This window comes from Melanerpes formicivorus, unplaced genomic scaffold (assembly GCF_026170545.1).
Source record: "Melanerpes formicivorus ecotype bairdi unplaced genomic scaffold, bMelFor1.0.p_v2 SCAF_1, whole genome shotgun sequence".
In the NCBI taxonomy this organism is placed as follows: Eukaryota; Metazoa; Chordata; class Aves; order Piciformes; family Picidae; genus Melanerpes; species Melanerpes formicivorus.
Window position 1 is genome coordinate 29,232,631 of NW_027142353.1, and position 18,093 is coordinate 29,250,723.

The following is an 18,093-nucleotide window of genomic DNA, read 5'->3' on the forward strand; positions in this document are numbered from 1 at the left end:
CTTTAAATAGGAATTTAAAGTAAATGCTATAGGGATACCCTGTATGTGGCTGCCTTTGGATAGGAAAATAGAGACGGAAAGGCAAAAGCACACTTACAGGACTGATGTGATTTTGCTTGCTTAATAATAGCTTGGTATCTTCTTTCCATAGAAATGTTTCTTAATTCAGAGAAATTATTACCTGGCTTGATACCACGCTCACTTCTCTCAGTGCTTGCTGGTTTGCTGATGGTGAGGATGCAACTTGCCCTTGAAGCTGAGGACTTGGTACAAGCTGCTGCTGAGAAATAACCCCTGACCTCTGCTGTAGCTGTTGTGCCTCTGTCTGCTGAGAATTGCTGAAGCTCATGGGCACCGGTGGCTGCTGTAAGAACATCTGGAAAAGAAGGGAGGAGGGTTTATTTACGTAGCCCAGCTATCTCAGTTAATGAAGACTACAGGTCTTACATGAGGTTGTCACATTTCTGGATTCACTGTGCATTTACTGTTAGCTGGAAATCACCTTTTTCCTATGTTGACAATTCTGTTGTCTCTTGATTTCTTGTTCTGCAATTGCATTTATTATTTGCAAACTGTGTTCTGAAGGTACAAGTCTCCTCTCTGTAGGGCAGGCATAGCCCTCATAAGGGCAGTTCCCTGAACATTCACTGTGTTCTGGGGCATCCTGACCAGAATGAAGAGAGTAACTCCATGTCTTTCCAGCTCTTCCATTTCTCCTGTCAACAAAATCAGCTTTCCTTTCAGACATGGCTGCTTTTGAATTTGTCTCTGAAAATTCAACATCCTGCATACAGTTGGGTTGTCAAATGTTTTTAATGAGGCCACAGTCAGGCCAGAGCTCTCTGTGTTGAATGGCTGTGTCATTATCACTGAGAAGATGTGTAAACAGACAGTCACTGTCATTTTTCTGATTTCCCATCAGGTAACTGTCACTGGGTGTTCTTCCTAACCTGACTATGCTTTTGACTTGTGCAAAAGACCTAGCAACTCCTCTGATAGTGCTTCTGTAAATTATATACTTCTCATTCTTTCATTGCAAGATAAGGCATTTATCTTTAGAAGTTGTAGGGCTTGGGAATTTTTGCCTTTCTAAGGGCTATTTAGATCCTCCTGGAGGCACTATTGGCTCAGAAGAATAGTAAAGAGGTGATTGGGAACATTCAGCATGGCTTTGCCAAGGGCAAATCCTGCCTGACAAACCTGGTGGCCTTCTATGAACAGGTGACAACATTAATAGATGAGGGGCGAGCAACTGATGTCGTTTACCTGGACCTGAGCAAAGCCTTCGACACTGTCCCGCACCACATCCTGGTCTCCAAACTGGTGACACATGGGTTTGATGGGTGGACCACTAGATGGATAAGGAACTGGCTTGATGGCCGCACCCAAAGAGTGGCTGTCAATGGCTCCATGTCCCAGTGGAGGCCAGTGACAAGCGGAGTCCCTCAGGGATCAGTCCTGGGACCTGTCTTATTCAACATCTTTGTGGGTGCCATGGACAGTGGCATTGAGTGCACCCTCAGCAAGTTTGCTGATGACACCAAGCTGTGTGGTGCAGCAGACACGCTGGAGGGAAGGGAGGCCATCCAGAGGGACCTTGACAGGCTGGAGAGGTGGGCACAAGCCAACCTCATGAGGTTCAACAAGAGCAAGTGGGTCGAGGCAATCCCAGGCACAAATCCAGGCTGGGCAGTGACTGGCTGGAAAGCAGCCCTGAGGAGAGAGACTTGCGGGTGCTGGTGGACAAAAAGCTCAACATGAGCTCTCAATGTGCACTTGCAGCCCACAAAGCCAATCAGATCCTGGGCTGCATCAGGAGAAGTGTGGCCAGCAGGTCAAGGGAGGTGATTCTCCCCCTCTATTCGGCTCTGGTGAGACCCCACCTGGAGTACTGCGTCCAGCTCTGGAGCCCCTATTACAAGAGGGATGTGGAGGTGCTGGAACGTGTCCAGAGAAGGGCCACAAGGATGATCAGAGGGCTGGAGCACCTCTCCTGTGAGGACAGACTGAAGGAGTTGGGGCTGTTCAGTCTGGAGAAGAGAAGGCTTCAAGGTGACCTAATTGTGGCCTTCCAGTATCTGAAGGGGGCCTACAGGAAGGCTGGGGAGGGACTTCTCAGGATCTCAGATAGTGATAGGACTAGGGAGAATGGAATGAAGCTGGAGGTGGGGAGATTCAGGCTGGATGTGAGGAGGAAGTTCTTCACCATGAGAGTGGTGAGACCCTGGAATGGGTTGTCCAGGGAGGTGGTTGAGGCCCCATCCCTGGAGGTGTTTAAGGCCAGGCTGGATGAGGCTCTGGCCAGCCTGATCTAATGTGGGGTGTCCCTGCCCATGGCAGGGGGGTTGGAACTAGATGATCCTTGTGGTCCCTTCCAACCCTGACTGATACTATGATACTATTTCTTTTATTATAGCTGTACAGAGGAAAAAGGCATTTTAAAAACTATGTATTATTAATGCTACAAGCTATCTTTACAATATTTCAAATCTATCCTCTTGCCACTAAGGACAGTATGGAGGTACACTGCCCATGCAGTTGAAGGTGTTTTTGGACTCGATGCTGATTCCACACCAATGGCACTTGTGTGAAACTTCACTAATTTTAGTAGAGCAGCTTAGGGTTTAAATGAAATCAGAATCACAATTATTCTTTTCATTATTTATCCATCAGCCTCATGCCTAGCAGTACATCTGAGGTATGCCCAGTAATTAGTGCACCTCTCTGCAGCTTATTGCTATATTAACAATTCCCTAAACTATTGTGTTCCCTCTAATTTTTCTTAGAAAACCCCCATAGTTTTCTCCAAAGGATCAGCACAATACATTACCTTGTTTTTTTTTCTTTTCTAATGTGTATGTATGGGTTGATCCATCATGTTTGCACTTATTTATCTAGCTTTGAAAACACAGTTTGTATTGAAATATGATACATTTTTAATGAACTTCTGTGTGCCAAGATTTTACTCAGAAAAAAGGTACAGACAAAGCTTTTATTAATCAACTGGGAGAGTGGGACCATTAATGAAAATGCTAATGGACCTAAAGGAACGGCTTGTTTTAGGTGCTGTAGGCTATCCACATCTCAAAGACATCTGATAGAAAAAAATGGGTCAAGGAACAGAGTTGGGGCAGCTAGCAGCAGGTCTGAAACTAGCTGGAGTGTTTTCTTTTAAAAACACTGCTCACTGAGTTTGGAGCCATTACATATCAGAAAAAGACAGATGGTCTTGCAGCATCTGCCAAGTAAATAGGTCTTATTATGAATAAATCAAAGACAGGAATTATGAACATTCATTTTCTTGTTTATTTTCTGTGCATAGAGGCTGAGCTCTGGCAATGAAACTGGCCACCACTGATGCAAAATATGTTATAAAACATTTGGTATAAAATTCAGAACAGGTAAAGCAATTGGTGTGCTTAAAACATGTGATGGGGAGTGTGAACCCATGGGTACTGGCCCGATAACCACAAATTAAGACTTTTAGGAAGATTATCTTAAATGTCCTCCCTGTACAAGGTGGATAGTGCTGGAGAAATACTAAGTTCACCCAATGTAAAAGTCAGCATCTATCAATGTGAATGTCAGGCAGGGCATGAACTTGCAGCAAATGACTTACTCTGCAGGGACCTACCTGTGTGCATGCCTCACTTCCAGATGAAGGCCATGGAGCTTACCCTTGAAAGAAAGCGGAGTAACCTACTTTGCAGTTACCAGAGTGTGCCACTGGGTAGAAACAGCAAGGTTAATTGTTGCCTGCTAACGCGCTAAAAGTTTACAGCCAAGTTTATCCCAAGAAAGCAATTTCATTAGTTCACATATACGTACCCTGAAAGGGCTCCACGTGTTTCATACCTAGGCACCCTCTGTTGCATTATAATGACCAAAGCAGCACTAGGACTGTCTGAACATAAACATCCTGCGATAAACAAGCTCAGAGGAGGAAGTGGTGCTGTCACTTAACCCATGTCCCCACAGAATTGCAAGACTCAAAACAAGAGTTAACACGAGAGAGGACTGAAGCACAGAATATCTACCTGCTAGTTAAGCCTAAAAGCAAAAACATGCTTCATTTGCACAAAACATAATGGCATTTTTTCATAATGTGCCTCTTTTGGGACAGTTCTGCCTCAATTACCCTGAAACACTGAAATACGGGAGCTTTATGTAACAGAAACCCACTAATAAAGAATGAAATCTTTCCAGTCTGAGCAAATCCAAGTAGATAAATTAGCAGCGCCCCAACTGCACTGCTGCTAATGACATGTCTCATGGCTGATTTTGTGGACTGCAAGGTCAGTGAAGCATCTTACAAATATTTTTTAATTGGCCAGCTTGTTAACATACACAGCCAAGCAGTGAGGGAGGGGAGGGACCCTCTGACACTGCTGCCCCCTCATTCCAAGATAGATGGTCCCTACAGCTAATGGATGAATCACACTGGCAAGACCTTGGGGGGAAAATGGCTCTTTGACTCTGCCTGTCCTTTGGATAATCAGGGGATTAGAGCCTTCGGGCTCATCATTACAGACATCAAGACACTTTCTTTATGTAAAATATGGAAAGATAAGAAGCACAGCACTGAGAAGCCGAGATTCACTGACATTGAAGGGAGCCGGGTTTGCAAATGATAGGTGGCTGCAGATAGGCTCATTTGTAGTTCTTGCAGGCTGGTCAGGCTCAGCCCTTCTGCCTTCCTCCCCTTCCACAATTCATTAAGCTGTTTGAATCTGGAGCAGATACAGTATCCTTCAGACTTCTGAGGTTACCCTTGTCCTTCATACTTTCATTTGTCAGGAAAAGCAGTAGCAGAGATTTAATAGAGTTTTGAACACTTTTGTTCAGGGCGCACAATCCTCCAGCTAGTTTCATCTTTTATCGCACAAGGTTCTTGGAAATAGTTTTTACCTCAAACTACCAAGCTCAACATCTGTCTGGTTGGGAAAGCATTTCTTGGTGGACTGCTGTACTGTGGTTTTGAAGATCTCTGAAGGAAATGGAAATGGGGCTTAATGCTCCACGGAGCTACCTGTACACTTCTGTGTGGAAAGGAGTGAACCAGTGGGGAAGATATGCTAATAAATCAGCTAACAAGGAAAAACCAGGGAACACTTCCCCCTTTTCAGACAGCCTACGGCACTCCTCCATGCTTACAGCTCTTCTATGCAGAATATTAAAAAGACCAGAAATGTGCTCAACAGTAGCGTTCGCCTGTTTGCTGCTATGCTTTGTAGTTCTGATAACAGATACAGATCAGTGTCTGCAGACATCCAGCTCCCCGAATGATGAAATCTGTGTGGCAAAGCACATGGTTGGAATTCTGATTTAACAGTTTACTTCTTGCTGCTTGTGAGTCACAAAAGTGCTGCATGCAAAACAGTGAGGTCTTCTTTTAAGTTGCCTCTAGCCAAATCAGACAAAGCTAATTCCTGGTTTCACTCTGTCCCTGCAACAGCACAGTAATTTCTTTAGCCTAGAGAAAGTGGGAGAAGGAAAAGGCCTTGGCCATGAGTCAGTGTGTCCACTCGCATTGCATAGCCTTGTTTGATTGCTCTGAGGAGAGTGAAAGGCACCTGAACTATAGACAATGATCCTCCCTGTCTCTCATTGTCCCCTCAGGAAGATACGGAACCCCTGCATTTCTGAGCTGCCCTCAATCCCCCATACCTCTCAATTTAGCATCTGCAGTAAGCTGGAAAATGGTCAGTACTGACACCAGAGAACTTGCACGGGCCTGAAAATACTTGATCCAAACTGGTACAGTCTTAATGGGGGAGAGGTCAGCCCAAATGGTATATAACTCTGAGCTACAAATTGGCATGGATTGAGTAGTACAGAACTACCTACCATTTACCCACTGGGATTCCTCTTTTCTCTGCTTGAGCTCCCTATGAGTAAATCTGAAAATCTGTCCCATGCTCTTTGGGTTATTAAATGTACCCTAGTGCATATGGGAGACAGCTATGTAAAAGTAAAACCCATTTCCTGCATATAAAAATGTGCTCTGATCTTCTATTTTTGCCAGAATGATGCAAAAAATAATAAAAAAAGAAAGTTTAAATAAAGTGTATGTGCCTATTGAAGACTCCAGTGGGAGAAAGTAATGGGGTTTTTCCCAATTAAAAGAGAGGCAGTGAGAGTATCACGTCTCTTGATATTCATAATAACAATAATGGCTTTCAGGCATATGACATGATTCTGAACTGAAGGCCATTTAATTGCAGACAGCCATTCCCCTTCCAATTAATCAAAGTCAGCACAGAACCAACAGAAGAAACACACTGAAGTCAAACCTGGTCTGTAAGCACATGGTTATATGACACCGGGAACAGAAAATCCTGTTTTGGGAACCCACCATTCTTGTGCGGTATTACAGCAGTGCACATGCCGTAACTTAGGTGGCAAAGTTTCTAATTTGGCTTCACTGATCCCTTAATTGCCTAAACAGACAATACCAATTTGTTGTAGTACATGAAACTGCATTTCACAGGTAGTAGTGATGGGTGAGAGTGTATTTCTGTGGATCTTAAGAGTAGAATTACTGCTGACTTCAGCAAGTCCCAGTTTTTCGTCCTGTGCTTGAAACAGTACTAGAAGCATTCATGTCTGTGACAGAGCTTCTAAAAAAAATCTGGTGAGTACACTAATCACAATAGGTCACCAGTGCAACATTTCTAGCAATGGCCATTTAACCTGGCACTATAGGTAAATTATGAGAATATAGCAGTAATCACCTCACCTTTAGAAGACTTCCAAAAATATGGAATTATTTGTCCATTTGTTGTTAAGTGAAACCTGTGATGTACTGAACTGCACTTGCTATTATTTCTGAGCTTTGGTAGGTGTATGAGGTAGTACAAAGCAGAATTGGTGAAATAATTGCAGATACTGTACTTGGTGAATTATAGCTTTGTGTAGGCAGTACCAAAGGCAGAAAAAGAGCAGGTTTAGTCAGCTTCACCATAAAGATTTAAGCTGGCCCAGTGAAGAGTAAATTGAGACATTCCCCAGGTGTGAACAAGCAAACATCAACTGAGATTTTTGTGGGGGGTTAACTCTGAGAAGCAAATTAATCTCTTGTGCTCTGTATCCAGTCTGAGGTAGGGTCAGAAAAACAGGAAGTGAACGAAAGAGATGAGCACTGCCTGTTGGCTAAAGAAGAGCTAGACAGGTAACATACTGAGCATGAATGGTGCAAAAAGGAAGCAAGCAGTGACTGGATGGAAGCTAATGAATTGGAGAGACATAATCATTGGCAAATCTGAACCTGAACATTTTTCTGCTATAGGTGCTCTGTCTCTGACTCAGTAGATAGAGTATGAAAATGCTACTGTAAGTGTCTCAAATTCTTCTCCTTAGGTTGAGATATTTGTTCCTTTCCCCAGGAGAGCTCTTAAATCTTTCTTGACATAAGTTACTCAAGAGGTTTTCAGAGGGCAGCATCCTCACTCAGATGGGCTGGTTTCCACATGACCAGATTTTATGTACCCTGGAGCTAATTTAAGTTGCCAACCCTATCAACAGCCACATGAGAGTGGATGCTTCCTTCTTCACCTCCCAGCAGTAACACACCTGTATGCTGGAGTCCTGGACCAGGCAGAGCTGTTCTTGTATCTTCTGGAGCTCCTCCTGCTGCCACCGGATGTTAGCTTGCAGGATCCGGGTCCGCTGCTCTAGCTGCTCCTTGATGGTCTGAAACATGCTGAACTGTGCTGAGAACTTAAAAAAAAGAGGGAAAAGTCAGTCAAACAGGCTTTAATAGAACATTGTTCTGTAAGATGTTATTAGTTTCTTAATTGTAAAGCACACCCAAAGGAATAAAAGACATGTTTGTAAGCTGCTATCATGTAGGCAGAGATAAACCTTGTCTGTTTTCAATTTTATGCACATATATTAAATCACTTCAGATAGAATGATCTGCTTACAACTGACCCTGTTCTGTTAGGGAGTTATGAGAAGGGCTGTTTTTGAAAGTATGCTACTTTAAAATATGAAGAGCATCTTAACAGGGTGGCAAAAGAGTGCATTATTTTTATTAGCCTGTAGTTTGGAGCCCTTAGTAGGGCATAACTGCGTATTCCAGGTGTGCTTTACTAACAGTTTCCTTTTTCCACATGGAAAGAGCAGTACTGCAATAGCTTTCTTGATGATGACTCACTATAGCATTAGGCAACAGCTGACTACAGTAAACACGTTCTAGTGTTCTACATCTGAGGAGTAGTCAAGCACAGTGCCACAAAGATGATTAAGTGAATGGAACATCTCCCTTATGAGGAAAGGCTAAGGGAGCTGGGTCTCTTTAGCTTGGAGAAAAGGAGACTGAGAGGTGACCTCTTTAATATTTATAAATATGTGACGGGCGAGTTTCAGGAGCACAGAGCCAGGATCTTCTCAGAGATGTGCAGTGACAGGACAAGGGCAGTGAGTGCAAGATGGAACATTGAAGGTTCCACTGTGAAGGTGACAAGACACTAGAACAGACTGCCCAGAGAGGTTGTGGAGTCTCTTCTGGAGACATTCAAAATCTACCTGGGCATGTTCCTGTGTGACCTACTCTAGCTGATCCTGCCCTGGCAGAGGTCTTGGACTAGATCATCTTTTGAGGTCCCTTCCAATCCCTAATGTTCTGTGATTCTGTGATACAGAGAATACGGGGAACACAAGGCAATACAGGGAACACAAAGGAATACAGGGAACACAAGCCCTATGAGGAGAGGCTGAGGGAGCTGGGACTGTTTAGCCTGGAGAAGAGGAGGCTCAGGGGTGACCTCATTGCCCTCTACAACTACCTGAAAGGTGATTGTAGCCAGGAAGGGGTTGGTTTCTTCTCCCAGGTAACCAGCACCAGAACAAGAGGACACCATCTCAAGCTGCACCGTTGGAGGTTTAGACTCGAGGTGAGGAGAAGTTCTTCACTGAGCGAGTAATTCGTCATTGGAATGGGCTGCCCAGGGAGGTGGTGGAGTCACCATCCCTGGAGGTGTTCAAGAGGAGATTGGACATGGCACTTGGTGCCATGGTTTAGACACTGTGTCATGAGGTATGTGTTGATAGATTGGACTCGATGATCCTCGAGGTCTCTTTCAACCTTAGTTATACTGTGATACAGTGAATACTCATAAAGTTATTTTTATACATGATGTAAAATTAATAGCTTAGCCCAGTGGAAGAAAGGCTACACTAAATAAGAATATAAAATGGAGATCACTAGTCAGGGTCAAGAAGAAAGAGCAACCTCCAGGAGCAGCATACCTCACACAAAGTGGAATCATGAAGAATTATGGAGGGGACTAACACAGTGTGGAGATTTAAGTCTTAACTGGGAGTTAAGAGCTCAGATGGGGGCAAGGCTGAGAATCTCTCTCCCGCTCCCCCCTCCTTCCTCCCAATAGAGAGGGGAAAAAAAAGGAAGGAGCAAATCCACCAAACAATAATTTGGAGTCGGCTTGGAAGTAGAGAAGCAAAGAGTTGTCTTTAAACAAACAAAGAAACAAATATATATATATAATAATAACAGGTAAGGTTCACAAGGGCAGGGAACAAGGATGGATGGGAGGGGGACAAAGAAGAAGAATACAAAACCAGTCTCTCTCCGAAGAGGCACGGAGGCAGCAGAGAGAAGGATCAGGCCTGACCATGTGGCAGAGGAGCATGAAGGCAGTCGCAGTAGCTCTCATCCAGGAGAGGCAGGAGCCAAAAGGAGCCCTAATGACTGCAATGTCTTGCTTTTTATACCCTAGCTGGGCAGGGAGGGAGGAGTGGAACAGACTCAGTTTTCTAGGGGGAAAACACCCTGCATGGAGGGCAAAGCACTCACAAGCCCTCCACCCTGTTTTGGTTTTTTTTCAGAATGGGTGCTAACCCACTGCACACAGCAAAGAAGTTCTCATTTTATTTGGTGTTATCAGGTATAATTCAAAGTCCAACAAAGTTAATTATTACTTTACCAGACTTTGGAATAGTTGCTTTGCACGAGCTCACATTAAAAAATAATAATAAAACCCAAACAAACAAAAACCCAAAACACTTCAAAAACATCTGTAAGCTTTCCTGTAATCATGGCATCCAAGAGCTGTCTATAAACATGTGGTGCTGGGAGTGTCCAGGCAAAAGAAAAATAATAAATTTCCTGTGACTTGAAAATGATCCCTTGTTCCTGTAGTTGTGCCAATAGCTCTGTGCTAGTGGGTGAAGTGATGCACGCTGCTGGAGCCTTCCTGACCCATGGAAGTGCAACTTGCTTACACCATTTTGGGCTTTTTATCAGGAAAACAGAAGCAGTAAAAAGAAGAGAATTAAGGAGAGCTCTAGTGCTAGTAACACCGTACAGGTAAATGAAACTTCTAGCTACTTAGACAAATCTAAATGTGACAATTCAGATTAATATTGGTGAACTCTTTTTGCCTTAAACCAGCTAAGGGTGTGAGAGACCTTCACGTTCCCTCCTGAAAAGCTGAAATCCCCAAGTGAGTGGCCTTTAAGTGAGAAAGGATGAGAATTTTAGAGGTTTTTTCTCTATTTACCAGGTGGAGGGTGGCAGTCCCTGCAGAGTCTGGGAGGTCACTGCTCTATGAGTGGTGGCAAGGTAGAGGGGAGCTTCATGGCCAACCCTGCTTAGGGGAAAGAAGGGCCATGAAGGTGACCCATGCTGGCAGAGGCCCCCAGAGCCCATTTCAATAGCAAAAGCATCTGAGAGTGCTTGCAGCTTGTACTGTCTGACCAAAGAGATGATGTGAGCACTTGGCCTCTGGCACAGCGATCCCCTCTGCTTTTGCCTTCGAACAGCCTCACTGTCATGTGCAAGTCTGTCCTTCCCTAGAGCAGAGAAATGGTGTCAAAGCTCCTGAAGGGAAGTTTATGTTACTTCTAATTGGCGTTAAAGAGGAGAAGTCAGAGCGGAATCTCCCTTTCTAGTCCATATATAAAGTATTAATCAGGGGAATGGACAAGTGGAAACATGTGATGTTAGGGAACAAGGATAGGTGCCTCGAGGTGCAACTGCTGCTTGTTGTAGCCCGACTGTGTTTCTGAAGAGTCTCAGGTACCTGGTTTTTGGAGTTGAATGATGCTATGTCTTGCTTAGATGAGATGCAGCTAAGTCTTACTTTAACCTGGGTTTGTACAGGATTTTTTAAGAGGCTGAGTCTTGCAACCTAGTTCTCTCTGTATGAACTCTGTTATTGAGGACTACTCAAGTTTTTAGAGGGGTCCTTATCAGAAAGAAATTAAAAAACAGTTTTAGCCAAAAGCTTCATTTTAACACCTGGCTTGCTGATGACAGACTTTTCAAACTCCTTGAAGACACTTGGGGAAAAGAACTGTATTTTCTTCAGTGAAAAAATGTAAGGAATTTTATAACAGCTAATTTTATAATAATTTGGTAGTTCAATAAGAAACAAAATCCATTTCCAAGCCTTAGTTTTGAATGTATATTTGCTTTACAAAATTGTTCACAAAAGTACATATTGCTCTTCATTTAAAATTAGTATTCCTGATTTTATTCAGTGCCTTTTTATGTTTAGCATATTCATATAATATTGTTTTCTGTTCTCTTTATCATGTGCTTTTTGTCTTAGTACAACAAAAATTAGCTGGTCTACTAGCCATTATGAAAGAAAGTATGGAACTTTCTTTTTTGCCTTTTTCCCCTTTTCACTCTAACCTCCACATTTGTTGGTAACTCTAGCCATGAACCCTGTGATTACAGAGCTTCTATTGGTTTTGCATAATGTGACAGCAACAGCAATTGACATGCACCAGAGAGTATTTATTGCCAGATCATTAGAATAGAATAGAATAGAATAGAATAGAATAGAATAGAATAGAATAGAATTAGCCAGGTTGGAAAAGACCTTTGAGATGATCAAGTCCAACCCATCACTCAACACCACCTAATCAACTAAACCATGGCACCAAGTGCTTCATCCAGTCTCTTCTTAAACCTCCAGTGATGGTGACTCCACCACCTCCCTGGGCAGCCCATTCCAATGGCCAACTAGCTGCTCTACTAATTAGGGAAAAATATGTAATTGTGTAATAAATTAAAAGGACTTAATTCAAAATGTTCCACAGAAAACACTGCACAGCCTTAACTCTATCATTGGTACTAGATAAAGCTGCACTTCCTTTCACTTAGGTATTTACAAAGGTTTGCATGATCCTCATAAAAGTGTGAGTTATACATGGAAAGGCAACAGCTTTACAAATACAGTCAAACATGGAAGACTAAACCTGCAAGATATCTATAATTGCACCAGTTTAATCAAGATTTTATTAATGCAGACCAAAATAACCCTACAGCAGTAATTTTAGTCTAGTTTCTTAAAAAACAAAGCAAAACAAAAACCTGATGCTTTTGGGATCATGTCAGCAAAAGTTCTGGTAGTAATGGGCTTGATGTACCAGCACTGACAGGCCAGACAGGTACTACAGCTCAAGGAGAGGGACTGGCACTTCTGGGCTGTGACTCTTCTCCACCAGCATAGACATCTGAAAGACCATGCCCAAGGAGGGGCATTTCCACTGAGTGCCACCCCAGTGTGCCAGGGTTATTCCCTCTCTCTGTGCTGAGTGCTGTAGTCAGGGGAGGGGCCCTATGGCTCCTGCACCTGTTGAGATGCTTCCCTCATTTCAGACCTGACAAGCAGAATGATGGAAATCTTAAAGATATTCTGTTCCTACAAGTTTCATAACAAGACATGCAAAAGAGTTGTGAAATCTCAAAAATACCAGGTTGCTGTCCTTTCAGGAAAGCTTTAGGTGAGCAAAGGAGAGAGGGATCCACTTGTCCCTTCCTCTTGTTTGAAAGGCTGGGTCCATGCACCAGCCTTGCAAGATGCAGCTCCTGGGAAACCAGGTTTCATTAGTTTTTGCAGCTCACTGAACAACTTGTTCATTCTTTCTGTCTCCTGAATAACACCTGTGCCATCCCAAATGGATTATTAGTGCTAATTATTATTCAGTCATTAGCATTGGCTGTGTTGTAGGGGATTTTTAATTTATTACAATGAGGAAGACAAATAAACAAATATTCTAATAGGGAGCACTTGCTTTAAAATAAACCATTTACATTCAGATGACATCTAGTAGTGTGCTGTCTGTTCATTGAGACAAGCACGGCAGATGCTAAAACTGTGTTTCGGCAGAGGCAAAACCATCTCAGCCTTTGCTCAAAATAAAAACTAATCAAAGTTCAAGCAGATGGTGCCTGAGGCAGGAGCTGGCTGCTTGCTGCAGATGCAGTCATGTCCACTTAAACTGTCTTTCCCCCTGCTGCTACCCCATAGCCAAATGTTAGCGGCAAGGATGCTTGTCAGAGTGCTGGGACTCTGCGTGGCCAGGCTCACACAGCGCCTTTCAGTTCCCACCATCAGTGACCTTCAGCTGAATTTGAGTGGCAGAAAGGCAATGGGGAACAACCTGTACAGCCCCTCTTCATGGACTGCCAGCACAGCACCTGTCCAGGCTATTTATAAAAGCAATGAGCTTGTGTTCTGCCACTAAACTGCAGGGAAATGGTCAACTAGGAAACCGAGGCAATGTTCGTGGTGGGAAGCACATGTATCTACTTGGGTTTCCTCACTCATTTGCTTTGCACTGCAGGCACCTTGTCTTTTAAATAATCGATTACCTTGCTGTGGGCTGGAATGTTTATTATATAAAGGTGGGAGGTAAGCAATTGAAGAAAGTGACTAATAGTTTAGGAAAATCATCCAAAACTGTGGAGAACTGATACCTTTGCCAGGAGTATCGCTATGGACTGTGAGCCTCAGCAACCTGAGCTGCAATGTCCTGGTTCTATTTCCCTGCTCCACACCAAGTGAAGGTCCACCTTGAGCTTTGCCAGGAGCATTTCTGTGACTTTGCTGCCAGTCAAGAAGAGGGTGGCTTGTGTAGACAGACTTGAGCCAACCTTCTTCCTTTGACAGAGATTTAGCCAGCCCGAAGAGGCTTAACCTGTGGACGTGCCACTGGATGGCTTTCAGATTTGGCAGTGAAGAAATGGAGCTGGCATGTCAGTAAGATTGTTTTACTGGGAAGTAAATGACTGTAAAGCATCTCTTCACAAAGAGCTTTGATGGATAGGAAAGGGAGGTAGAAAAAAGTCAAACAAAACAGACATGGGTTTATAATAAAATAAATGATGTTTGGAAATGCATTAATGAGTAGCGGAGAGAACTATTTGTAAAATAAAAGGAATGCTCAGAGCAGATATGCTGTTTCTTCACTGCAAGCTGATGAGGAGTTGTGAAAAGAATATTAAACATACAAGATTGTTGCAGTTTGGGCTGGGTGCCCCCTGCTGTGTTCATATGAGGGACGCTTCCTGTATCCCAAAGGAATCCAGCCAGTGGGTGGACACAGGAAGCCAGGTATTTCATCCCATAATAGCCTGCTCCACTCTAAGATCTCAGTAGGGGTCCTGACACTTTCTCTTTTCTTCCCTTGCCACCACCTGGTAACTTGGGGGGTGTCTCCTGGCCTTTTGGGCCTGGCTAGGCCCAGGGCTGGGGGGAAGGGCAATCTCAGATCTGGCCAGCTGAGATTAGCCTAGCAGTGGAAGGGAGGGGGGAAGAAAGAGCCCTGGTGGGGTTTTGGGTGTACCCTCAGGTGAGGATGAGATGTTTCTGGGTGTGCCTTGGGATCTCTTTTGTCACTGTGCTTCTGGCTCTCTGTAAACATTCACCACTTTCCATTTAAACTTTCCACCACTTTTGCAATCCGTTTGTCTGAGTCTCATTTTTGCCCGTGGTGGGGAGGGGATCTGCCTCAACCCATCACAAATGACATTTTGTTATTTTAAAGCAGGGATCTCCAGGACTTTCTGCATTTTATATACTACAAGAAGAAACTCTGGGATCTTGTGATGGAGCTTAGGGTACCAATAGTAGAAGAGTCCTAGATCCAGGCCTATATAATTTCTAAAATCAGCAGGTGATGGGGTGCATCATCACAGGATGACCACAAGAGAGGAACAGTGTAAAGAGAACCTGGTACTCCAATTTGTCCCTTCAAAAGCCACTGCAAATGAAACACCAAAGTGTCTTTTTTGGCCATCACCTGCTTTTGAGGTAGGGGTTAATAAATTCAGCTGGAGAAATCTGTCTCTAGCAGCAACCTCATTGTTACTTGCACACTCACAAAAAGGGTTTTGTTGCGTTTGTATGTCCCTTATTGTTGGTTAGTTCTGCATCAGCACAGACAAACAGACTTTTCTGGGAGGACTGAATCTTTGTTAATTTTTCAGTTTGTTTTTATTTCTCATTGTGACCTTGATTTTGATGGGAGCTGTAGAAGCAAAGCTTAAAACACTTCCTCTATCTTTTTGGTTTTGTCTTTGTCATAGGTTGAGTTTCAGTCTGCTGCTATTCATGCCATCCTGCCTCATGCTGACCTCAAAATGAAAGTGCTGGCTGGAGCAATGTATTGTGGGGTTTGAAGTTCAGGTTATAACATAGGAGACTTCCAGTTCTGGTTGCTGCTTTGGGGTTCTGAGTTTTGGGTGTTTGCTCTCTTCTGCTGTGATGGCAGTGGGACAGGGAGGAATGGGGGAGTGGCTCCCTGGCTTGGGCTTTTAGCGTGCTTGCTTCTGCTTTCCACCTTGCTTTTTCTGCAGATAGGCTAAAGTAATTGTGCATTGTATTCTCATTTATTCAGTAAACTCCTATCTCGCTCTCTTTGTCTCAGGGTTTCTTTGTCTGTTGTTGTTTTTCCCCTCACTTCTGTGTTACGGGAACGGACAGGTTTTGATTTAACCCATTACGGTCCTCCTATGAAATAGATATGTTTGTGCACCTGAACCTGTATGTACCCGAGCCTGGGCTTTTGCTCTAAATGCCTGTATGCAGTTCCATGTTTAAACACAAGTGTTAAATTCAGATTACTTTTCCACACTATTTTAAGCTGCTTTGAGAGCTGGTAGATCTGCAGATGTTGGTTGCTAAGGAGGTAACCTCAAAGTGCCCCAAAACGTGGACTCGAATTTATTTACTAGATGAAAGCAGAAAATTTCAGAATAAAGGCAAGTAACCTATTCCACTTCTGAATCCCCAACTAACCTGTGCCAGAGGTGCAGTCTGATTTTGCAGAGTTGCCTGAGGCAGCAACTGCTGTGGGAGAAGCTCACATGGAGCCTGAGAAGGCAAAGAAACCTAGGTTGGAAACAAAACAAAACTGTATTTATAAGTCTGCCCCCTTTAAGGTTTAGGTTTCTTCTAATGCCATGGCTTTTGCATAAGTAATTTTTATCTGCTAAGCTGCATATATGGCACATACTTTATACTGTCTGCCTGTTTAGATGACTGTGAAGTTACCTGAAGAGTAGCAGGTTGACTGAGTCTATGCACAGATAAATCCTGCTGCGTGCTTGGTGTTCTTGGCAAGGGAGTGTTGGACTCTGCAACCAGCTTTGTTGGTGTAGCTGCAAGGGAAGTATTGGTGAGTTTGCACACACGGGAATCATACCCCTTTCAAGTGAGAATTACAAGGAGACCTAGCTAGAAATGGTTGTGTCCCGGCTAAGTTCCAGTGGGAGTCAAGGCTGTTCTTGTTGACTTCAATGGCAGTAAAATTAAACTGATAAGGAGGGCCAGGGCAAAGATAAAAGAGACAGATTATGATTCTGTGCTCCAGTGGATGGAGCAAAAGCACCCACGAGCTGTTCTAAAACAGATGCAACTCCCTTTATATGGGCTGAATAACTGTAAATTTAGGTCAGCTCAGTGGCTTTTCTTCCAGACCAGGAAGCAGAAAGAGTGTATAATGTGTGCCCAAATAAAGGCCAGTGTATCCTGTATCTTGGGCAGGTAGAATTGCCCACAGACTGTTATTACTCATGTAAGTCTAGTCGTGTTGCAAGTCCTGATTTTCATAACAGATTACAACAGCAGGTCTCACAGCTAGTCCTGCTACTCATTTTACAGTGTATAAGTGGATGCTCTTGAACCTTCCCTCTTGGATGTCATTAGTTCAGATTTTGTACTTTGTTGTCAGTGACAAACACATGTCGTTGATACCTTGTAAGTAACTGTCAAATTAGCATCTACGGAACTGCCACAATAGGCACATACTCTGTAACTTTGTTAAACTGAAAATAATGCAATAACCAAAGAATGCTACTCACATGCTGGATCTGACTTGGGTGTGTGGGAAGATTTTGGTGAGCTCCTGGATGACACTGAGGGTGTCCGACTAGCGTTGAGGATTGAGGCACCAATATCAAGTGCATTAAAGTGCTGTTCAGGATCCAAGCTGGCACTGCTGTCCTAAAACAAACCAGGAAAAGGGAATAGCTATTGCATGTCAGGATAAAAACATGTTGAAAAACATTTAGTGATGGTTGCATGTCCAGTTCTTTGCCTGGTCTAAAACAACTTGAGCAGAACTAATTCTAGGTAGGCCAGCAGAAGACCTAGGCGCGGGTGTCAGCATCTCTTCCAAATAGTGTGCAACTAAAGCATTTTATAAAGAGCTATCACAGAGTTGGAAATAAATAGCAAGCTACTGCCATAGTAATTTTGTGCCTGAAACTGTAGCTTTTTCTTAATTTGAATGTGACAGAAGCTGCAACCTCTGTGAGATACTCAGCTGTGCACCAAGGAGGAGCTTTTCTTTCTTCCCTCAGCAGATCACCAAGAGGCAGTCAAGAAGGCTGTTTGCCAGAACATGTCCAAATTAATCTTTAAACTGTACCTTGCAAGGAAAGGTAGCGATATCTCACATTGCCCCTGCCCGTGTTCCACTTAATTTGTGGCTGTTACTAATCTCCAGGTTTATCCTTTCATAAGCTTATCCAATTTACTTTAAAATTATTCCAGTAATCAGTGAATTCTAGTTGAGGGAATTCACCCAGAAAGACAATGCTGGAGTCTTCAGTGATGTTACCATAGGAATGAGTTGTGATTGCTACATATATTCACAGGAAAAAACTTTTCTCTTTGTACCTTTAGTGCTGAGGACACGACCTCTGAGGACACTTCTACCAAGCCCATCTCCTGTCTCCTCTCCACCCGAACATCTGCATAACTGAATGCAAAATATAATTGTATGTGTCAACACAGTACTGCTATAGTTCATAAAATGGGCTGTAAGCAA

General features: G+C 43.4%; 1 protein-coding gene across 3 annotated transcripts in view; it reads right to left on the reverse strand.

Annotated features, from left to right (window-relative positions):
• NPAS2 (neuronal PAS domain protein 2) overlaps positions 1-18,093 on the reverse strand; it is a 134,170-nt gene that overhangs the window by 6,308 nt on the left and 109,769 nt on the right. For all 3 annotated transcript variants that reach the window (XM_068138457.1, XM_068138446.1, XM_068138440.1), the window contains 6 exons: positions 17,943-18,024; positions 17,123-17,264; positions 16,314-16,420; positions 16,059-16,151; positions 7,573-7,719; positions 182-376 (listed from right to left, as the gene is read on the reverse strand). In XM_068138457.1, coding sequence (XP_067994558.1) covers positions 182-376; positions 7,573-7,719; positions 16,059-16,151; positions 16,314-16,420; positions 17,123-17,264; positions 17,943-18,024 — 766 coding nt within the window. The remainder of the gene's footprint in view (positions 1-181; positions 377-7,572; positions 7,720-16,058; positions 16,152-16,313; positions 16,421-17,122; positions 17,265-17,942; positions 18,025-18,093) is intronic.